The sequence below is a fragment of the Thunnus thynnus genome, chromosome 17, assembly GCF_963924715.1.
Source record: "Thunnus thynnus chromosome 17, fThuThy2.1, whole genome shotgun sequence".
Taxonomy (NCBI): Eukaryota; Metazoa; Chordata; class Actinopteri; order Scombriformes; family Scombridae; genus Thunnus; species Thunnus thynnus.
The window spans coordinates 11,544,633-11,569,192 of NC_089533.1; the positions used below are offsets into that span (position 1 = coordinate 11,544,633).

Below are 24,560 nucleotides of genomic sequence, written 5' to 3' on the forward strand. Positions count from 1 at the left end.
TATTCAGTCTGTATTATTTACTCTGGTTTCTCTTTAAGTCACGCTTGAGCACGCAGTATTTAACACAGTAACTAGGTGGAACTACAGTTAACTTGGCTAGAACTTGTGCTAGAATCTAGTTGTCTGGATGGGGAGGTCTTTAAGCTCAACATTAACATTTTCCTTCACTAGGAATAGTCATGATTCTTACCCACATGGTAATGTCCGGTAAAATGAAACTGTCTTCTGCTTAGCATCACTTTTTGGAAGAGTGATGGCAGTGTCAGCTCCAAGCTTAAAAGACACCTTCACAATTTACAGAGACAGAAAGCATAACTTAAACATAAATACATCATCATTGGCAAAATATAACCTTCAAAGCCAAAATTAATTCCTATTACATTGCATTACATTACATTACATTACATTGGCAGTTATCCAAACCGATGGATAATGAACTTGGTTACTCTATTCACCATACCATTAACAAAAATATGTTCACCATTCTGTATAACGAAAGTTACGATATTGTAACCCTAGATCTATAAGCACAGGCGGAGCCCTCTACTGGACTCTATGGAAGAGGAACCTATCAGACAGCCTCAATGAGCTCAAGTGGCTATAGGTTAGTTGCCGCGGCCCTCCTACCACTTTATAATCCGAGCTGCTTCAGCAGAGCAGTAGGGGGCCCAACCCAGCCCAGTTAACATGAACATAAAACTGGGTGGACCATGGCAGAGGTCAAAAACCATACAACAGACACCCTGCACACCTCATTCCCTGAGTCATTATGGATCAGGTGTACCACAGCTGACACTCACACCACCCTTTTCACAAGTCTTGAGTCGCCATCTTGAAGACGCTAACCAAGACCAGGACACTGCCATGCATGTCCTTGAAACTCAACCCACTGAATAAGACCATTGACGCTGCTACACCACATGTGCAATGCACTCGGCCATGGTGGGGGGGTCCTCACCCGCCTGCCAGTAGGCTTTGGAGATGCACTCACAAAGCCAACTAGTTAGGTGCTTCTTGAATAGGCCTTTACGAGCCACTCATTCTCCATAGCACACACAACAGCTGTTCAGTGCGCCGAATGGGGGCTGTGCATTCAACATAACATGACAATGCACGTACTGGGCATAATAGATGTAATTTTGCCTCCCTGACATGACATTGAGGGTGGAGGGAAAAATGCCTCTAGCTAAATAGTTCTCGACCTAAACGAACTCCTTATGTTCTTGGGGACAAAGGAGGGGTTTGATCTGAGAGTAGCACTGCTGTGGTCACCACGAATAGCTGCTATTGTTTCACTCTCTTCAGTAGAGGGGGAATGAGACGAAGAGGGGGAAAGGCATTGTTGGGCCTCAAACCATGAGGTCACACGGAGAGGGCCTACATGTAACCTGTGAGGCCTGACCACGAGGTGCTTTTTCCTTTGTTTCCCCCGAGACAAAGGAATAGCACCAAAATGCTGCTTACAGACAATGGGAGTCCATTGCAAACTCCATTTCCAAGGATGCTTTGCGATTTTCACACCTCAGCAGGGAACAGTCAACATACAGTCTCTCATTGGCGGAGACACTCCTGCACAGCGGAGCGTCCTGATGACGCAGCCATGACATCACCGCCCCTTTAAAACTGAACGTCCCCTGAAGCACACGCCTTTCCCATGTCACTGAGCTAGGGGTAACTTCTGTTCCTCTGTTAGTCAGCTTGACTAAAGGGGGTACCCCAGGCACGTGTTTTCCCCTCATCGAAGACTCCCCTCGCCGGACGAGACGAGACTTCGCCCGTGTTCACCCGAACACATTCCCGGATCCGAGAGAGACCACTGCTGCAACCAGCGTCCTCAAATTCCCTCGAGAAGGAAGAAACGCTTCTTTTTTTGTCAGAACACTGCCCAGACTCTGCCTCTGTCACTAGCCAGACTCTAACTCTGTCACTAGCCTGACTTTGCCTCGGACTTTGCCTCGGACCTTGCCTCAGACTTTGCCTCAGACTTTGCCTCAGTAGCTGCCCAGACAAGCCTCTGAACTCTGAACTTTGTGAACTGTATGGACTGTTTGTGTGTTCCTATCAGCATCAGTTGCTGTTGTTTAGCATTTAGCTTTTGCTATTGTTTGTTGTGTTGTTGACGGACCACCGAGTCCATTTTTCCTGCTTTACTCTTAGGAGTATTTTAAGTTTGCTGCCTGTTTAGTTGTGTTCACCACGCTAGACTGTTTTGTGTTTGTCCCGCTCGGGACTACCGCTGTGTTTGTGCCATCATGAGTGAGAAAGTAAGTTGCTTTGTCGATCAGAAACCAGACTACGTGCGTCACAGACTGCCGTCCGTACGCGCACTGTCTGTGGACAAAGGAACCGCTTCTCTTCCTCTCACGCTCGCTTTCTCTCCTTCTTCCCTCTCTCTTCTGACTAACACATACACGCACGCACACACACACACATACACGCACCGACATCTTTTTGCGCATCTGATGGTCAGATAACGTCGGACAAAACTTTGCTTTGTCTTTCCTTATCCGCCATCAGACACGTGTGCTTTTCACAGAATTGCGTGAGTGCAAGATGCCGACCACTAGACGGCGCCATCTTGCTCCTGTCTAACCAAGACACCGCCATATTTCTGCCATCCGTTCTCGTGCGACGTGACTTCCTTTCATAGTCACGTCTGCGTCGCAGACCGACGACGTCATCACGTCAGGCCCCGTCGCCATCTTGCCGCACACGCACACACACACACACACACATACATGCATTCCCTTGCATGTGTCCAACCCTGTACATAGCTGTTTGTGTTTTGTTTGGTAGGATTAGATTTTAGGATAGTTGTTTATTGAATGAAGCATTTGTTAACTTTGTTAATTTTGCTAAGTTTAATAAACACTGTTATATCTTTAAAGAGAAGTTCTTTTGTCATTATTGTGTAACATATTGTGAAAAGTGGCTGATTGAAGGAGTCAGAGCTCGAATTCAACCCTTCTTTGTTCACCCTGGAATGTTGATATCTCTCAGATATTAACATTCTAGGTGAACTCCTTTTATGAGACTACCTTGTTTGGTTATTGGTCCCGGTTTCCGGGTGGGGCCCCGTATTTGTTAATTCATATTAATAATTCTATTAATTGTCATAATTAGTTAATTATCCTTGATAATTTATAATTATTGCAAATAATCAACTGTGTTCCTCACAGATCCAACAGTTGGTGCCCGAATTATTGATTAAGGTTAACAATATCTTATTTTTATAATTCATAATTATCTATGATAATTATGAATTATTGCTAATAACCAAACACACTACTGCCCGTCCCAACAGCGTATAGCAGCCTTCACTCCCAGGGGTGGATTGTCTTGCGGCATCAGGGAGTACCAGCAGTGAGTGTTGTTCTGACTGGTGGGCAGATCCACTTCTGCTTCCCTGAACCGGTTTCAAATCTGCTGCACCACCTCGGGGTGCAGCCTCCACTGGTCTGCCAGAGGGCCACCTCTTGACATGAGGTCAGCGCCCCTCTTTTCCGGACCCAAAATGTGTAGGGCTCTCAGAGACAGGACATGTTCTGATGCCCACACAACAGGTCCTCCACCATCTTCAACAGGGCTGTGAATTGGTCTCACCCTGCCTGTTGATGTAGTTAACCGTGGTGTGGTTGTCTGTTCTCACCAACACCTGTAACTCCTGAACCAGAGTCAGGAAGTGCTGGAGAACCAGGAGCACCGCTTGAAGTTCGAGGAGGTTGATGTGTTGGTTTTCCCCTGAAGGCCACACATCACCTATCGCTCTCCCCAGACAGGTGCCTCCCCCCTTCCTTCAGGGACACATCTGTGAACGCCGCTATGTAGGAGGTCACTCAGCCCAGCGGTGTCCCTTTCAAAAGATGCTGTGGGGACCCCCAGTAACCCAGGTACTCCTCTGCCAATGGGGGGGATGTTCACCATGCGGCGTGCCTCTTGGGATCAAAGTGCAGACTGCCGAACCTCCTTTGCAGGCAGCGCATTGAATCACTGGAACCACTGGATGGCCCACTGCCATCTCCTTGATGCCCAAGAATGGAGGAAGAATACGGCAGAACTGGAGTGAATAACCCAATCTCAGTGTTATGTCCATCTACTCCATTAATGCGAAGCTGTGACGCCATTCCTAATAAAACTGTGTCACAAGGTGGGTGTCCAGCTGGGGGGGCGGCAGCCAGGAAGTTGTGGTATTTGTCCCTCCAAACCTTACATAAATGGAAGATTGGCCCATGGGAGTCGATATCGAAAGGGCCGAACTGATGGTGTGATCCATGAATGCATCACCATCTGTTGCCTCATCACAGCATTTGATGTTTTGTCAATGTGTTATTTCTCCTCTGTATTTCCCACGGGAAAAAAAAACAGAGGGGAGGGAAACAGACATGAACTCTCCTCTCCTTGTTTCATGTGAAGGCCTGGGGCATTATGTAATAAAGGGAAGGGGTTTCGTTTAAAATAAAAATCAGGTAGAGAGCAACACGTGGCAACCAAGGAAGACAACAGAACTGTATCAGTCAAGGATTGATTTATTGCCAGGATCATACAATAAATTAAAACTAGGCTAAAAACAGTAAAACTATAAATGCACTACTAAAACTAATAAATACTGAAATACAATACACTAATAAAACTACTAATTACTAAAATGTAGATTAAGCTATAAAATATTGAGACAAAAGGAGGTGGGGAAGACACCGGCCCTTTCCTCGTGGTGGAGGTTCGTCAGCAGTCCAGTCTGTCTTTTCGAAGCCACCGCCACCCCACACGGGCCGCAGCCACTGCTGCTCACTAAAGACACAAGATGCAATCAGCAGTAATTTGCCCTCACAACACTTGCCCTGCACTAAGACCAAGCGTACTCCTTTCCTTGTACTCACACTTTTGGGCAGAGTTTGTACTCTGCCTTGTTGTGTGTTGCGCCGTAGTACGCTGTGTGACGTCGGCTCTGCTCTGGCTCTGCTCCGGCTCTCTCTGGCACATCCTCTGGCTGTCTGGAGGGGAATGGATGGAGGGCTGCAGTCTCGGGTTGCCATGGCGAGGCAGCTTACGGCCCTTCTCCCTCTCTCCCCCTTCCCCCGTGATTCCACCCCTAGGTATGCAAAGGGAGAGAGGGAGGCTACATGGCCAAGCTGCCCACACCTGGATCATACCTCGACTGCAGGCAGGGCTAACTACTGCTCCCCATCCGCTGTCGTCCTCCCTCCAGACTCGTGCTCTTCTGTTCTTCCACTCCTGATTCCTTTGTCCGTTTTCTCTTTTTTCCTGCGCAGCGCCATGTTGTTTTTCCCTGGACTTTATTTGTGTCCCAACTGTTTTAGTCCCTCCTCCTGGTGCGTCATTGGCTTGTTAGGCTGCAGTCTCCTTTCCCATTGGGTAATTTCAAAGTCTATCAAATACAAGGGCTCAAACAGGTGTAAAAGTTTAGCAATCAGTGGCAGGGAGTAAACACTCTCAACACAACATGGCAGATTTCAAACTAAAAGCATGCAAACAAACATAAAAGCAAGCACAATAATAAAAATTCTAAATACAATCTAAAATCATGCATAATAAAAGCACAGCAAACAAAAAAAAATCAAATATAAAAAATCAAATAAAACCAATACTTCTGCCATATGACAATTACTCCTTATTAAGGAGGAGATAATGCCACTGGTGGTTAACCCGAGAGATAAACCTAGTATGCCGGTTCCATGAAGGATAGTGGCGGGAACAATGGAGACAGTGTTGACACTAAGCAGACATGTAGTGTCCTACATTAGTGAACTGAAATTGGAGGTGGATTTTCGAAGTTCAGTGATGTTGTTGAGACAGACTAGAGGCAGTGGCCGCAGTGGCCGCAGTGGTGATGGCAGGGCACTGGACAAAGCTGAAGTGAGAAGAATAAGAGTGGCAGTGAATCCACTGCCTTTTATACTGTTCTGATTTGAGTTTAAAGTTTCTTATTTTTTGTTAAACAATGGTCACATTGAATGCTTTTATATTATGAAGTAAGTTGTGTCAACTTATATTTAAATATGTTTCTGAAAGTAATCTAATCACATAAGTGCTGCCTAACTTATTTCCTTTCACTATAGTTTAAACTTTATTTCAGTAGATGGTTTAAGATGTGTAGATAGTTTGAGAAAGTTGAACTAATGAAGGTTGTATGCTTAGACATCATGAGGTGTTAATATGAAGGTTAATGTTTGTTATTAGAAGAACTGATTTATCATGAATCATGTAAATTGCTTAACTGTTTTTGAATGGTTTTACAAATATGATACAAGCTGACAGGGCCATTATTAATCAGAAATATCATGAATGTTTGGACATTATGAAAAGAATATGTTTACAGCTTTAATGTGAAATAATAGGCAACAGTGACTGCGTCAAACAACGCTAGACCTGCCAAGATGACGCCTCTACCACGACGACACACCCCAACAGTAAGGCATGACATGGCTTTGTGATCAAGGGTTGATAATGTTAAAATTAAAGAATTTATTTAGAGAAGTTGAATTAGCTTTTTCCTTAGCATTTCCCGGTACAACACGTTAAGCCTTGAGTCACTCTTGCTGAATTATTTTCTTTATTAATTTTCATCATTCTTAGGCCTTATTTATTCATTTATTTTACTTTCTTTTTTATTTATTATTTTCTGTATATTATCTGTATATATTATATTATCTATGCTTTATCATGTATCCTCAAGACGTTTAGCTATTAATAAATGTTGTCATTTATCCTAAAAGTGTTTGGTTGTTTCTTTGAGCTACAGAGAGAGAGTAAACAGAGGTCACTGTTTGGGACAAGAACTTACGATTATGAGACTGATTCATTGATTAAACTGAACAAGGGTTAGTGCTCCCTCCTGACACTAACAAATCCTAACCAAAAAGGAGGTGGTGCCCTAATGACGAGTAATTCATTAATAAAGATTTAATACTCCTACAGGCATGTAGATGTCTTCAGACCCGGGCTGTTTTCAGACAGTGCAAGAAGGAGATAAATATCACTTCCTTTGTCCGCTGTCTTGCCCGCTTCTGGGGCTGCTTCGCTGAAATGTCGTAGGGGGTGCCATTCAGCCAGTTTGCATCACAGATGGAATATTGTCATGTAGACGTGTTCAGGCTGAGAGAAATTTGGTGCAGACTGGAGCATTTACAATAAAGTTATAGCAACTTCCTCTGTCATGTCGAAACATCAAATGTCAACGATGTGTAGATGAGAATTTTCTGAAGGGTGAGACATGTCTACCTTGCTCACACCTGTGTGTGAGCATTCACTTGCATTTCAATTAGTAAATTGAAAACTCTTGATGAGTTTGTGTGTAAAACAAATTAATTACCTAATTTTCATCAAGTCTATTTTTAGAAAAGTAAAGACCTTTAACTCACATGACCTGGTCAAAGTTTGATTGAAACGTGTACTGTCAGGTGTGTAGAGATGATAAGTAACTGCAGCTGGACACAGAAAAATACTCATATATTTGAATGGAGAGTGTGAGCGAACCGCTAGGTGCTCAGGCCCTAATAAAGGAAGAACTCCAGTACAGAGCTACAAATTTTAGTTTTGATGGTATTTTTCTACAGCACTTTAACACTAAACTGTCACCCTCACTCCATTTTTTCCCTTCCCCTCATAGGTCATCCCCACTACTTAATTATAAATATAAGACCTATAATTATTGTAAAATAAATAATAATAACACCAAACTTCATACAAAGTTTGTATATAATGTACTGTATGTATATAGCCCTTTGTGCTGTATCCTACAAAAATGAGCTGCATTCAACCGTCACACCAGTGGCGGCTGGTGACTCAAAAAATTGGGGAGGACAGGAGGAAAACCAACATGGAATCTTACAACAAACCACATCAAACTATATCACTGTCCCCCACCTGATGAAATCGGAGGGGTTGGGGGCTTTCAAAAACAAAAACCCCTGAGTGGTGTAAAGGCTGCTTCTTTAAAGACATTTAGCATATACATATTGTTTCTAAACAAAGAAGAGCTCATTTTAGTCATGGAGTGGTTCAGATGTCTTATTTTACCACCAAAGTGAAATTCAAATTTATAGTATTGTTCTACCGTGACAACAGATTTATGTTCTCGTCAAAAACAGACAAGATTTCACATGATTTACATGTGTTTCCTATGTATTTCTTAGTATACAGAAATATATAAAGTACCACAAAGCTTATAATGTGATACAGGTTCAGATCAGTGCTCAATACTAGAAAGACTGAACACTAAAAACATTCACTGATCTAAAAGTGTAGGTTCACATCGGAAAGTATTAATGCATGTATCAAATACATGATTTACACACTCTTATCTATGTGCACGACATACATCATCACAAAACTCACAGTTCGGATCGTATCACGGATTTGAGTCACGGATCGGATCATTTTTAGGATCAGCAAAAAAAGGGGGAGACAAATAAAACTTTGTTTTCCATTTATTCTGTAACACACAGCAAGAAAAAGCAATGAACTTTTGCTCATGGTCTTAAATATGGAGACCCCACCCCTTCCCTCCTCTCTCTCTCCCTCTCAGTTGGAGAGGGAAATGTTAAAGTACTCTTCTTGTGAAATCTCCTAATAAATCCCATTACTTTGGCCAAATCTTACATTAAAAATAATGTTTTAATGAAGGATTTAAGTTACATATGGACAACGTGGATGTAAATGTAATATAAATAATATCTAAGTGTAATGTAATAACATTTTACATATTTTAATTTGACCCTGTACTTGGTGTATTTTGGTATACATCATTAGACTGTCTATTCAATTAAATCCAATATCTATATATAGTTAGATGGGTTTATACTGTGTTTGTTACCCATGTAATATAGGTAGATATTTGTATTGTCATACAACTTTGTGTTAATAATATATCTCATGGTCATGGTTCTGTCCCAGTCTGGCTCTATGTCCCTCCACCCATATTTTTGACACTCTCATTTTTACAGTCTCCATTAAAGTGCCACCACGAGGATAGACATGGAGATGGCCCTGCTCTGCATTTTTACTGCTAACTAGTGTGGGGGTTTTTTGTTTGAAAAATCAGCTGTAATATGAGTTACTTCTCCGAACTTAAAGCAGAACCACAACCTTGGCATTCCAGGGACCCTGAGAGGACTCTTCTTGCTATTGTTGCTTATCACAAGGCAGTCTTTCATTTAGATACTCTCACTCTCCTTTTGATGGGCTAGCTAGTCTTAAAGGTTTCATCTTGTTTTGGTTTCGGCACTGGGGGAGGCTTACTATTATGAGTGGGGTTCTGTGATTTTTGGCTGAGCTTTCCAACTTGTTTAGTTAGCTCATTCACTTTCTTTTCAAGGTTTGATGCCTCATTTTGCTTTGTGTTGGGTGATGGGAGAGGCTCACAACTATAGGAGGGCGTATCAAAAATGTAATGGGCATGTGCAGTAGCTTTTGTAAACGCTTTTTCATTCTGTCTAGCTTTGCTGAGAAGCGATTTTCCTCGGTTCTCAACATGTAGAGGAATTCAGGAAATAATGGTAGATTGCTCATTTTGTAAATGCAGACCTATGATGATGCTCTGATCCCAAAAGCCCCTACAGAGCTGTCTGAGTAACTGGTTGTTGGAATTTTCAGCTGAGGCCCCCCTTCTGGAAATTGCCCTTGTGAGGAGGCTGTGCGACCTGTTCAAGTATGCTCAGGGTTTCTCTCCATTGCTTTGGATGAAGCTGAGAAATACAAGCAAATAACTCCTCTCCATCTTCCATGACACTAAAAGCAGAATCAAGCTGAGTGACATAAGCACTTGGTGAGGAGATTCCAAGAGGTTTAACAACATCAGCAGCTGGACTCAGTAACCTTTCAGTATTCTTCTCACCTTGTGAACATCATTCAAGGAAGGATCACCAAGAAGGAGGTTAACCAGGTGTCATTGTCAACCTCACCATTGGACATCACTCATGGAGTTGGGGGTGTTCCCCTGAGGTAAAGCTGAGCTACTGACACAAACATAGTGCTTACAAGGGACTCTCAATAACCTGTTGTTCCACTTCTCCTTTCCACAAAGTCCAAATGAAAAGTCCAAAGCAAGAATCACCTTTGAAGTTCTCCTCTACATGCTATGCTGTCTCCGTGTTATGGGTGTTTATGTGGAAAATCTTGTACTTGTTGAATAATTGTCGAATAATACTTTGAAGAGACTCCACAGGCTGCAGTTGATGCTTACTTGAATATATGAAGTTTATTGAAAACAAATATCTGATATCAGAGAAGCCTTTGGCACATTGTATATATGGATACAATCACACCAAAAACTTAGCACAAACAGGAAAACAGTCACTTCTTAAAGAGTTGCTCAGGTCACACCACCAGGGAGGGGAGACACAAGGACACTTGGTGTCAGAATGAACTCTAATTGGAAAATAATGTGGACAGCTGTTGTTACCCATCCAAGGTTACCACCTTACCACCCAGCCTGGTGCCGTGAACATAAAACTTCTCTTGTATGAGATGATCTAAAAGTGTAGGTTCACATCGGAAAGTATTAATGCATGTATCAAATACATGATTACACACTCTTATCTATGTGCACGACATACATCATCACAAAACTCACGGTTCGGATCGTATCACGGAGTCACAGATCGGATCATTTTTAGGATCAGCAAAAAAAGGGGGAGACAAATAAAACTTTGTTTTCCATTTATTCTGTAACACACTTACAGCAAGAAACAGCAATGAACTTTTGCTCATGGTCTTAAATATGGAGACCCCACCCCTTCCCTCCTCTCTCTCTCCCTCTCAGTTGGAGAGGGAAATGTTAAAGTACTCTTCTTGTGAAATCTCCTAATAAATCCCATTACTTTGGCCAAATCTTACATTAAAAATAATGTTTTTTTGTAGGAAATTCCGTTGCGAATGCATTGATCCAGGTTTAAAGTGGTCAGACTTATAGTTTAGATGTCAGAAACCTCTGTTTGACAGAAAGGTCATGCCTCCCCATTGCTTTACATTGTAAAGGTCTCGGGGCTTATAAAATCCAAACTGTTCGAGTTATTTCAAAGTTTTGAACAACTTTTTTTCAGCACAGTGTCATAAGTCATGTATCAAAGTTTGAAGTCGATACCATTAACACCCTCGGAGGACATAGCGTTTGTTCAGAGGCCAAAATTGAGGCAAAGTCTTATTTTGAAAGGCTAATTGCAAACTTCCTGTTGGATTTTGGTCAGGGGTGTCAGTGTATGATTTGTAGGTCTTGATGAGACAAATAAGTCTGTTTTGATATGATCTCTCTACGACATTCCTACAGGCCGTGGTGGCCATTTTAGTTACATAGGTGGCGCTAGAGAGCACATTTTGGCACTTTGGGGGTTAATTTTTACATTTTATCAAATATTTCACCAGATCTGATGTGCATGCCAAATTTGGTGAGTTTTTGAGCATGTTTAGGGGGTCAAATTTAGGTCTGAAGTGGCGAGATAATAAAGAAAGAAAGAGAAAGAAACAAACAGGGCTTGGGCCCTAACAAATACAAGAGGGTCTTCGCCCCTTTGGGGCTCAGGCCCTAATGATTTAAAATAGTCAAATTTATTGTAGCCTATTCTTGTGTGGCATAATGCAAGAAAGGGAGTTCCCACCCCAAAATGCAACATTATACTCATTTCACGTCCTCATTTGATTCATCAGAAAGATTAAAAATCAAAATATCTATAAATGGGAGGGCGTGAAGGTCAAAAAGCAGTATAGGGATAATATGATCTTTAACTGTAATGTACAACACCAGTTTCCTACTGAACATCATTTAGGTTTAATCTGACCTAATTCAATCCATGTATTAAATTTACAATTGATGTAGCTATGGGATTGCACTGAGATTAGTTTAATTTCTTGAAGGTGCAAAAAAAAAACTTTAAAAATGTATGTTCTCAACTGACTATAATCTATTCAATGTATAGGAAATTTTCATCATCACGTTTTAGCACCTGAAATTTATGTGTACACATTTTCATTGAAAGTTATTTCAAGAATTCTCTAGATCAATGGTTCTCAAACGTTTTAACGTCAAGGACCCCCATCTGATAAGGATTTTACTTTTAGATGTTTTATTACAGAAACCAAAAATAGTCATACATTTTGTCACTATTATTGATGGAATTATACTGAAAATAAATTCAATTCAATTCAGTTTTATTTATATAGCCCCAAATCACAACAAAAGTCATCTCATGAAATGAATCTCTTTTTTGCTTGGATGGAACAGCATATAGGATTATGTCTCTGTATGGATTTTGAAGTCTGTGCCCAGAGATGTCATATTTCAAAAAGTAAGTTGATCACTTACTCAAAGCAGACGTTGACCACTTACTCTGCATCAATTTAGCATTACAAAAGCAATAAACATGTTCAATGTAAAAAATGACTGAATTTTATTACACAGATTTAAATGAGTCCATCCAGCAACAAGTGCTTCAATAGTGGGGGTGAGGGGGTGGGGAGTGACGACAGTCTTCCCTAAATTCTTACTCAGAGCTGGTATCCAGTTAATGCTAAACTAGGCAAACTGACAAAATCCAGCATACGTTTTTAAAGTTGCTAATCAGGGTAGTCCATGTAAGGACCTAACAAATGAAAAACAGTGAATCGTATTTTGGTGAAGTCTTTAATTATGAATGTATGCACAAGTGACAAAGAGCTTATATAATTACCGTAAAAAATAAAAAAAATTAAAAACTGAAACATTCATGCGAGGACGCTCTAAAAATCTCTATGAAAACAGACTCCTCAATGCAGTTGTGCTTTTTGCGTTTCACAGCTAAAATACCAATTGTGCAATCGATTGCAAAATTTAGGAGCAATAAATGAGCTCTGAAACCTTGGCAGTAATGACATTCCACCTCTATTATCTTACAGTAAGCTAAGCAGGCCATACTACATCTCCTTTGAACCAAAGCAATTTCAAAGCTGTCAGCAATCATGAACTGCACAGAAAAACCTACAAACTCTCTTATCAACTGAAATTATTTGAAACACCATTTCGCAGTTATCACAGCAAAACAAAGCCAAAACATCTGTGCATAAATTGCAGAAAGTTCTCTTCAAACACTTACTGTATGAGCAACACATGCTAAATTCATTGGCTATACACATCGTGGTATCTGCATGTAGGAAAGCAGGACGTGTAGTTGTAGATGAAATAGAAGTCATACATTACTGATGAAATCACACAACTACGCAGGCATATAACACCTTATGTACCACCTTGTATGCACTCCAGTAGTCTCTACATCAGTTTGCTTAGCGACACATATGGCCAGATTTTCAAATGCCTTTCTATTTTTAATCATCCTGTATAACCTTACCCTAACGGAAAATGTGTGCAGTCATCAAATAAATTGCACATGCCACTAATAAAATCTGATATCTCACTCACAGCACATCTAATACACAGATTAAGTATTTTTACCCTACACGGAATTAAAATATCATTCATTTCAATTAAAAATACATATACCAAGTAATTCAAATGAAAAAAATACAAAGCAGAACGTTGTATTTCGATAGTTTGTATAATATAGCCTACTGTACTGCAATCAAATATTTTACAGAGTGATAGAGGGATTATAAAATAGAGCTTACTGGAATTGGAATAAAATTCTAATAGTGACATAAATCCTAATGTTGGAAAGTATTAAACACAAATAATGTGTTTCATGTATACTTAACAGGCTTACGTTAATGCACAAATGCTTGTATTATCAAATAAAACAATTTACACTCATACACAACTAGCTAATACAAGTTAAAGACAATCCAAACCTTCCCATCCCAAATTATCATTAATTTTAGTTTTTCTAAGGCGTATTAAGACCAAATCAGGTGGTGCGGCGCAAACGTCAGTCCTCCCGTTTAGGGGTAGTGTGTTAAGACTGCGGGCGTTTTGGCCGCAGTGCCACAGCGCCCTGCGGCCGGGCAGTTGATCCAGAGTCAACTTTTGGATAACCGCAACCCGGCGTCACGTCAGCCGGCGATCAGACTGATCAGAGCAAAGACGTGAGAATAATAGTAATAATAGCTGCAAAATATGTTAAATCTTGTCATTCTCTGAGAGAAACAAGCTCTGTAGTACATGTTTCTGTGTGATTAGATCGGTAAAAAAGCCCTTTTGCCTTTTATTGTATTTAATATTATTGGTGATATTTGCATATTATTGTGTAATTATTAATCAATCATCTGTCAATATTTATAATTTTCTGTTCTGCTTTGGCAATAAAGGTTTCTAATCTGAGAGAGAGAGAGAGAGAGAGAGAGAGAGAGAGAGAGAGAGAGAGAGAGAGAAAGAGAGAGAGAGAGAGAGACAGACAGACAGACAGATAGACAGACAGACAGACAGACAGAGAGAGCAGCTATGGTTGAGCGAGCTAGACAGTGAATGAAGAGAGGGAGTGCTGGTAGGAGAAAGCCGGTGATTTACATCAATAAAACGTTATTTTCTGATTGTTTCACAGTGGTAACTTTCTAGAGCACAAACACACACACACACACCCTCTGCTTAACCATGAATGTGGCCTAACATTTGCACTATTTCAATTTCAGCCTCACACCTCAAGTCCCCACAACATTTTCGTTTCACCAACCCAAACTCCAGTGATTCAGAAAATGTGACTTCTTCTGATTCTCTTCCAAACTGGATTGACAACTGCTCCTAAGTCCATCATATACACTATCATATATATTACAATGGAGAGCTTTGGTATTTGATAAATTACACAATATATATTTTGAAGTTACTCTCATGCTTGCTCATAAATAGAATGTAAATAGCTCAAATAAAAAATCCATACATAAATGTATATTTGATGTCCTGCAGATTTCATGGTGTGTCTCCAAATTACAAATCTTGAGTTAAGAAAGACTCTTTACAATGACAGTATTTGTGATGCGTTTTAATGGGTTCAGTGTGTCCAGTGGTCATGATTTGCTACACATGATCTACAATGTTAACAACAAAAAGGCAAACATGGACATATAACAATTTTGTACAACAAAAACTATGTTGTCAATTCAAGGGGTCCTAAACAGTGTAAACATTTCCTATTAAATATGTGATCTTACTTATACAGTTTTACATCCTGGAAATGTTATGTTTTAAGTTTTGGAGTTTGGATCCCAAAATGCAGAGACAGAGGCAAGGAGAGTTCTTGGGATGTTTATTGAAAGAATAATGTCTCAATGAAAAAAGGCAAGAGGCTGGAAGTGGTGGCTGAGGGCTGGCTGGTGTTGCAGGTGAGGTGGCAAATTGACCAGCATATCCACTGAGGCTGAGCACCAGAAAAACAGCAGTACTGGAGACTGCAGGCGAGGCACACTAGAAAACTATACACAGGAAGGTCAGTCCATACTCTAAATAACAAGAAATGAAAACTCAAAGAAGCTCGAGTAAGTCACAAGAAGCTCTGGAGAACAAAGGAATCATCAGGGACTCATAGTTACCAACTGCAACAGGATAATCTGGCACAGGAGTGGTGTATTGACCAGGCTTTTATGGCAGGAGTGATTACTGATGAGCACCAGGTGTACCTCATAGTGAAGGCCCCGCTCAGCCAGCCACACCCTCATTTGCACACACACTGCCAGGGAGAGAAACAGAAAGAGGGAGGGGGGGAAAGGAAACACAGAACAACCCCAAACACAAAAACAAACACCAAAACAAACAACACCATGACAGGAAAGCTGTCTCAGAAAGTCTCATAAATTGATTGTATGTCATCACCGATAGCTGAGCTCCACAGGCGTTCTGAGCTGTCCCTTTCCCTGTGATATTTGAATGCTTTGCAAAATCTATGTTTGATATTATACACAATATTAAACTTTCAAAATTAAAACATTGTAAAGTTGTCATGAAAAGCATAATTAAAGGGATGATTTCAAAATTGTACTGTCATGCAGTTTTGATCTGTATTGATGAGAAAGTGACAGGCGAGCAAGATCATGAAGACAAGCAAAACTTTTGTCTCTATATAGGTAATCTATGTGAGTCATCCATCTGTTTGTGTTAGTTAAGTGATGGTGACTGTCAAACTCTTTTGGCCATTACCAAACAGTTGCAGGTGCATTAACACCCTCCTATGGAGTTTTGCATTTCTGAAAAGATCTTTATTGAATTTCATATTACAAAATTACAAATACAGTACATCAAGCAATAAAATGCAGCCAGTGCCAGAGTGCAAACATTTAAAAAGTGCATAGAGTTCAGTGATCTTGTATAAAGTGCTGTCAATTCATAAGTCCAGTATGTTCCAGGGGAGGTACTGAGATTTGACTTCTCCTCCTCCGGAGGTCAGCAAGTATCTGTTTAATCAAACCACCATATTCTTTGCTTTTATACTTTAATTCTCTCTTGGTGACTTCCCTGGTTGTTCTGCAGATTAGGTTGGCACATTGTTTTTCTTTTAGTTGGATTATTTTGTTGGGTGGAGGAAAAATAGTCACTGGAAAAAGGAGCTAGGATAGGATGAAGGTTTCTACAATATTTACTCTTGTTTCATAATTAGTATCTTTGTTTTCTCATTTCTGTACCACTTCTTTAATTTCACACATTTTTTTTCTCCCTGTTTCTTTCACTACATTCACTGTTAAAAATGTTCAAACCGAGTATTTAAATTTCTTGATGAAAATCAAAATTAACTACCACACACTGTAATGACTTTACTGTACATCTTCAGGTTTGCTCAGTACAACTGCTGAGAACTCACGGGTGTGATGAATACATTTGAGTCACATGACTAATTATCACAGTCTTCATTTCGCTCCAATCCAAATTCCTTCTGTTTTGTTGTGATTTAGTTTTGCTCCAGAAGCATTTTCATCTTTGACTGTTTTTTATAATGATGGTAATATCATCAGCGTAAGCAATAGCTGTGACTTTGTGTGCATGGTCTACACGTTCCAGCAAAACGACTGTCATTGTTCATTGTTTAATTAGAGGGCTGATGGCTAAAATATAAAGAGCTGTGCTCAATGGACAGCCCTGCTTCACACCTCTCTCCATTTTAAAAGACTCAGTTAAAAACCAATACAAACATCTTACCAAGTGTATAAAGTCACCGGGAAAGCCGTATGCTTTCATCACAGCACAGAGATAATCTCTGGAAATGTAGTCATATGCTTTTTTTTTTTTTAATCAAAACGAATAATATAAAAACCTTTTCAGGTTTGAGTAAGATTTCTCTTAAAATAATAAGATTGTCTTTTTTCTTGTGCGGTTGCACATAACTTCTCTTTTCATTTTTCACAGAAAACAACATCACCATCTTTGCTTATTATGAATCTAATGAACTTGCTTTTAGGCTCTTTCAGCCTGCCTTCAAGAAGAACTATCAACACTTTTGCCTTCAGATGTGGTCGGACAACGCGTTACACAAAATAGTTTGTTTCAATCATACTGAAACCTCTGTCATGTTGGCTTTCCTTTTTATCCCTAATTCAACCAAAATAGTCTAGATGTGATAATACATTGAGATCAGGTAATAAATTGATTAATCCCTGACAATGGTCTTACCTTATCTTTACTGACGTTATATTATTAATTTAAAATACATTTGAGAAATAAGAGATATAAGATAAATATCTTTTAACTTGAGAAATAGTGTTAACAGCATATCTAAACGTGTCTAAAAATATATCCATCTCTCTATGCCAAATGTGAATCACTGCTCCCTCCCTTAGCTGAACTTATCTTTGACCGTGGTAATACCTCGTGATCTGCTCATAAGATGGCAAATAATAAGTTACATCTGTGCAAAACTTGGAAATAAAAGTTGATTCTGAAGATGATCCCAAACTTTTTCTTTAAGGCATCATTTGAACTTGAACTGTCAAAATATCAACCCCTTTCACTTAAAAACTGCATCTTTTTTATTCCTCACAGCAAAACATCAATGATGTTTGTGAGGAACTTATTTCTGGTGTTAAATTTTCTGAGTTGGCAATCCTTTTTAAAGTCTATTCTCAGGAGACATATAATATCTGTTCAGCATTCATGGAAAGACCATCCGCCTGAGTTTTATTTCAGATATCTGAGATTTATGTCCTGCTGCAACTATACACCAGTGACATTTCAGTGCTTCTCCAAGTTTGAAACTGATTACTGGCTGTGATGTCAAGATGAACGGGACACAAGTGCCTATCATGCGTATCATAAACCGTGTCAATTTGAAATGATTTCAACCTCTAAATTTATTGGAATAGAAAACCCACAAACAACACAGTGCACTTTTGCAATTTACTCCTGGGTACACTGTGAACATAACTGGTTTACTCAGTATTTATGAGCACAATCAAGATCCAAATTATGTCAACCTAATAATATCTGTTACTGGCAGTAATTTTCAACCTGGTGTATAATTATATTATTATTATATTTTGAAGACTGAGTTAAAAGTTATAAGGTAAGTTGTATCAGAATGAAGGATTTAAGTTACATATGGACAACATGGATGTAAATGTAATATAAATAATATCTAATAAGTTTAATGTAATAACATTCTACATATTTTAAGCAGAATTAATTTGACACTGTACTTGGTGTATTTTAGTATACATCATTAGACTATCTATTCAATTAAATCCAATATCTATAAATAGTTAGATGGGTTTATACTGTGTTTGTTACCTATGTAATATAGGTAGATATTCGTATTGTAATACAACTTTGTGTTAATAATATATCTCATGGTCATGGTTCTGTCCCAGTCTGGCTCTATGTCCCTCCACCCATATATTTGACACTCTCATTTTCACAGTCTCCATTAAAGTGCCACCACGAGGATAGACATGGAGATGGCCCTGCTCTGCATTTTTACTGCTAACTAGTGTGGGTTTTTTTTTTTTTGGAAAATAAGCTGTGATATGAGTTACTTCTCCGAACTTGAAGCAGAACCACAACCTTGGCATTCTAGGGACCCTGAGAGGACTCTTCTTGCTATTGTTGTTAATACCAAGGCAGTCTTTCATTTAGATACTCTCACTCTCTTTTTGATTCTGGGCTAGCTTTTCAACTTGTTTTGATAGCTCAGCTATCTTATTTTCAATCTTAAAGGTTTCATCTTGTTTTGGTTTCGGCACTGGGGGAGGCTTACTATCATGAGTGGGGTTCTGTGATTTTTGGCTTAACTCTCCAACTTGTTTAGTTAGCTCATTCACTTTCTTTTCAAGGTTTGATGCTTCATTTTGCTTTGTGTTGGGTGATGGGAAAGGCTCACAACTATAGGTGGGCATATCAAAAATGTAATGGGCATGTGCAGTAGCTTTTGTAGCTTTTGTAAACGCTTTTTCATTCTGTCAAGCTTTGATGAGCGGCAATTTTCCTCAGTTCTCAACATATAGAGGAATTAAGGAAATGATGGTAGATTGCTCATTTTGTAAATGCAGACCTATGATGATGCCCTGATCCCAAAAGCCCCTACAGAACTGTCTGAGTAACTGGTTGTTGGAATTTTCAGCTGAGGCCCCCCCTCTGGAAATTGCCCTTGTGAGGAGGCTGTAACACCTGTTCAAGTATGCTCAGGGTTTCTCTCCATTGCTTTGGATGAAGCTGAGAAATACAAGCAAATAACTCCTCTCCATCTTCCATGACACTAAAAGCAGAATCAAGCTGAGTGACATAAGCACTTGGTGAGGAGATTCCAAGAGGTTTAACATTAGCAGCTGGACTCAGTAACCTTTCAGTATTCTTCTCACCTTGTGAACATCATTCAAGGAAGGATCACCAAGAAGGAGGTTAACCAGGTGTCATTGTCAACCTCACCATTGGACATCACTCATGGAGTTGGGGGTGTTCCCCTGAGGTAAAGCTGAGCTACTGACACAAACATAGTGCTTACAAGGGACTCTCAATAACCTGTTGTTCCACTTCTCCTTTCCACAAAGTCCAAATGAAAAGTCCAAAGCAAGAATCACCTTTGAAGTTCTCCTCTACATGCTATGCTGTCTCCGTGTTATGGGTGTTTATGTGGAAAATCTTGTAATTGTCGAATAATACTTTGAAGAGACTCCACAGGCTGCAGTTGATGCTTACTTGAATATATGAAGTTTACTGAAAACAAATATGTGATATCAGAGAAGCCTTTGGCGCAGTGTATACATGGATACAATCACACCAAAAACTTAGCACAAACAGGAAAACAATCACTTCTTATAGAGTTGCTCAGGTCACACCACCAGGGAGGGGAGACACAAGGACACTTGGTGTCAGAATGAACTCTAATTGGAAAATAATGTGGACAGCTGTTGTTACCCATCCAAGGTTACCACCTTACCTCCCAGCCTGGTGCCGTGAACATAAAACTTCCCTTGTAAAAGACCTTGCAGGCCAGAGTGAGGCCCTGTTGATTAAATCATCACATCAAGGCTTTGATTAGCACATTCTTATGAAAAGACATAGCTTATGAGTAGAACATTTCCATAAATTGAATTTTGAACATCTCTCCTTCACAAATAAGCCTTTCTTTCTCTCACAGGTGTATAAATAAGTAGAGGTCTGTCTGCATGTTGGAAATGCACTCGGTTTAGCTTAGTAGTCAGCACAGTCATCTATGGTCTTTATACAGAATGAATGGAGTATACATACCAGCTTTGTTATACATAACAAATATCAAATTAAAAGTGACTTTTTTGATATTCAGAACACCAGTCTGCTGAACAACAAGAAGAAGCTGGAGTCTGACCTTGTTCAGGGTGAAGTGGACGATGCTATTCAGGAAGCAAGAAATGCTGAGGAGAAAGCCAAAAAGGCTATCACTGATGTGAGTTTACACCTCTAACTCTTCAATTTTATGAATAATTAAATTTTGTATACAGCCATAGACTGATAATATAATAAGCTCGTTATAACTTAAAGTTGCATTAGAAAACTTCTCATCATTCTCTCATCATGATGGCCGAGGAGCTGAAGACGGAGCAGGACACCAGTGCTCACCTGGAGAGGATGAAGAAGAACCTGCAGCACCGTCTGGATGAGGCTAAGAACCTTGCCATGAAGGGTGGCAAGAAGCAGCTCCAGAAACTGGAGTCAAGGGTATGCACTGTATGAATGCTCACAAAAGATTATTGTCTGGATGTGCATCGCACTTTTAATGTGTGAAATTAATTCTATGTTTATTTCGATTGACTGTGATCTGTCTGACTGACTGTGTATATAATACTGATGTATCATTTATCATCACTTTTCACGTGCGTGACCTAGAAGCTGAAGTTGAGGCCAAGCAGATGCGAATATGAATGAAAAGTGAAGGAGCTGACCTACCGGGTATGTCCTATTTTAATAAAAACAACCTTAATATCTCTTAATTCTCTGTTCTTCATCACTTATAAGCCTTTATCTGTGTAGACTGAGGAGGGCAAGAAGAATATGCACAGACTTCAGGATCTGGTGGCTCAAAGTCAAGGCTTACAAGAGACAGGCTGAGGAGGCTGCGTGTCAAATAAATTGTTGTGACCAATAATCTACAGTTTAATCAATAATGATATAATTTGTTTTGTAACTGAATATTACTCCCTTCACCCTTCACAGGAGGAGCAGCCAACATTCACTTTGGCTGATTTTGCTGAGTAAGACTCATCATAAACTTTAGGCCTTTTAACAAAGTTCATAAAATATGAACATTTGGTTGAGGGGTTTTTAACATTTCAATAAAGATGATAATTGTCATTACTATCCTGAATTCTGTCTTTTTTTTGTTTGAAACAGTTACTCCTAGACAGTGATGCAACTAAGTAGAGCAGTTAGCCATGTTGTAAGGTCTTGTAGTACAGTATCAGAATCATTCACTGGTCACCCTTTGACTATGTAGAATCAAGTTATTCTATGTGAGATACTATATGACTGAACAGAACTCCTTGTCAACAGTGACTGAGGAAGTATTCGGATGCTTAAATTAACTAAGCAGTATACTGTAAAAAATACATTTTGTCTTGCATTCAAGATTTTACTTAAAGGCATACTCCACCAAATATCACCAAATATATCTTTTGAGTAAACTCACTCCCAGTGGGATTGAGAGGTAGCTGTAATGTGTTTTGTTCCCTCACAAGAGACAGTAGCTATGGTCAGTTTGAATTCATAGATTGGATACCAGTGATTTCAAGTTTTTGTGGCACAGTAAAGTATAAAAATATCCACAGAGACTGCTCAAACCACTCAAATCCACTGCCCATCTAAATGGTCAGTGTGTTGCAACATTTAAAATTTCACAAAAAAAAGCATTCACTACCTCCGTTGAGCTAAAAAGCTGTAGTCTGAACTGATGTAAAGTAAACATATAAAGCTGCAAAAAATCGAAATACCAGAAGTACCAGAATCTCAAAATTGTTTGTAAGCTCAGTATTTCCCAGGTGTATTGGCCAACTAGCAAGATGGAGACAGACATGAGAGAGGGTGTACTGAGCATACAAGTGTAAACTTGAGACTTGTATTATAGTGCAAGAACAAAAACCTTGAGAGGTTTTTATAGAGTTAAGTTTAGAATGAATCTAGCTTTTGTTAAATCGGTATTGCTTTTGAAAACTTATCTCCCTGTAACAGACATTTAGGTTTGAGAAAGTGTCAAGAAAAGATAGTGTGAAGCTAAGACCGCCAAGTAAAAATGAAAGGGTGAAGCAGACACTGGTATTGCTGCAGTCCTTGAGACACCCTGTTATGATCATTCAGCTCCATGATCAGGTCAGCTATGGTTCAGGTTGATAATAAATACAATTTAAAATTTATAAATTGTGAATATATACAGTATATTTGGCCTAATTGTGTAAAGTAGGGATGTGCAGAGAGCTCAGTATTTGTATTTGTATCTATGTTTGTTGAGGCGGCAAAGATATATGTATTTGTAATATGTATTTGTATTCAAATAAAAGTGGAAATAGGTGTAAAAATCCAGTTTTTGTTTTTATTACGCTTTTAATTTTAGTATATTAAAGTGTTAAAATAGGTATTTATGAATAAACTATCTTATAAAGGAAGTCCCACACGGGGTCTCAAACTCGGGTCTCCCACTTCATAGATGACTGCACTGACTACTGAGCTAAGCCAATTGCATTGCTATCATACAGACAGACCTCTACTTATTTATAATTCCATAACACAGCGACAGCACAGTGTGTAACATGTAGAGAAGAACTTCAAAGGCGATTCTTGCTATGCACTTTTCATTTATTGCTTATTTTTTACATCCTAACTTTGTGGAAAGGAGAAGGGGGACAACAGGTTATGGAGAGTCCCTTCGTTTGTGTCAGTGACTCAGCTTTATCTCTGAGGAACCCCCCCCCCCCAACTCCAGGAGTGACGTCCAAATAAGGAAATGTGCATCATGCAGCAGGTGGATGTGACTCCCCTCTTTGAGACCTGCTGATAGGCCTAACAGTGAAGCACAGGAGAGAGACTGAGACAGCGAGGTAACCGACCTGTGTGATGGTATTTCACATGTTTTTTTTTCTTCCCGAAAACAAATAGCCTACATTTTTAAATATTTGTATGAAATAAATGTTCGTAAAAAACCCATTATTTGTGCTTTGCCAAATAACGTATTTGTATTCGGGCACACCCCTAGTGGATAAGTCCACACAATTAGTGCGAATTACCTGTGTCAACTACCTGTGAATGAAGTTTATAGATTTAGAAACAAGGTTCGGGAACAGAGACCACGCCGAGTACACATCCCACTTCCGCACTACAAAGTATTTAGGCACACCCCATCCGTTCTTCTCCCCTCGTCTCAGTTGCAAGTGACCCGTGACAGGGTTGCATCGCAAACGCCTACCCCTCGCCCGTGTTCCTTGGACCACGTTCCCCAGCAATACCATCCACGACTCGATCCAGCAGTACCAACAAGATACCTCCTTCACCACCACATCCACGCAGAGGCTGTTTACACCGCTGCTCCTCGGAGGAAAAGCTACTCCCTCAGATGCCACACTGCTGATCACCTGGGACCCATACACACCCACGCTATAGCCGATTCCGACGCGGCTCGTTTTCCTTCAAGCAACATCTTCAACCGGACGCTCACTCACCTACAGAGTGCTCTCAGATGGACAAACACACTGTTCCAGCGAAACAATAGCGTTGCCAAACTTTTCCAACTCTACGGAAACTTTTTCCTCACCTCTCCTGCCGGCAGCTCAAATCGTCCCACTCTTCCGGGTTCACCGCCTAACGCTAACCCGACGCACACCGATGACGTCACCACGCTGCCCGGTGCAACGGAGCCCTGACTCTCCAGCCCTGGCCAGGGCACACTCCACTTTCTTCCCCCCCCCCCTTTTTTTAAATTTTATTTTCCGAATTAACCCTTCATCCCATTTTCCTGCTTATTTATTAAGTGCTCGTGTAACTCCATGGTTCATACTAACTCACTTTTCTGTTTTCATGTTTCTTCGTTAACGCTTCTACTTCTCTTCAGGAACTCTCATCCTCTTCTCTCCAAACAACGGACCATCGATCATCCCCAGCGTATCATACACGCATTCTACCCGACTCAGACGCCACCTCCTCGTCTCAAAAGCCGTGCTTTTCCCGCTCCACACAGCCTCCAGCT

At 40.0% G+C, this 24,560-nt stretch overlaps 1 protein-coding gene across 1 annotated transcript; it reads left to right on the top strand.

The window, feature by feature from the left end:
- The first annotated feature begins 19,220 nt into the window (after positions 1 to 19,220).
- Positions 19,221 to 21,689, top strand: LOC137168311 (myosin-7-like). The gene is made up of 6 exons (XM_067570853.1): positions 19,221 to 19,243; positions 19,802 to 19,820; positions 20,658 to 20,777; positions 20,912 to 21,049; positions 21,218 to 21,280; positions 21,362 to 21,689. Exons 1-5 carry the CDS (start codon positions 19,221 to 19,223, stop codon positions 21,254 to 21,256), a joined length of 339 nt encoding a protein of 112 aa, XP_067426954.1. The 3' UTR covers positions 21,257 to 21,280; positions 21,362 to 21,689.
- The last annotated feature ends 2,871 nt before the right edge of the window (positions 21,690 to 24,560 follow it).

Bases quoted from the DNA above. Each gene is read 5' to 3' on its own strand.
- LOC137168311 (XM_067570853.1), top strand. From the start codon at position 19,221: ATGGGAAAGGCTCACAACTATAG. The intron at 20,778-20,911 runs GTGAGTTTACAC...CTCATCATGATG, and splicing joins CCAAAAAGGCTATCACTGAT to GCCGAGGAGCTGAAGACGGA. The intron at 21,050-21,217 runs GTATGCACTGTA...TGCGTGACCTAG, and splicing joins TCCAGAAACTGGAGTCAAGG to AAGCTGAAGTTGAGGCCAAG.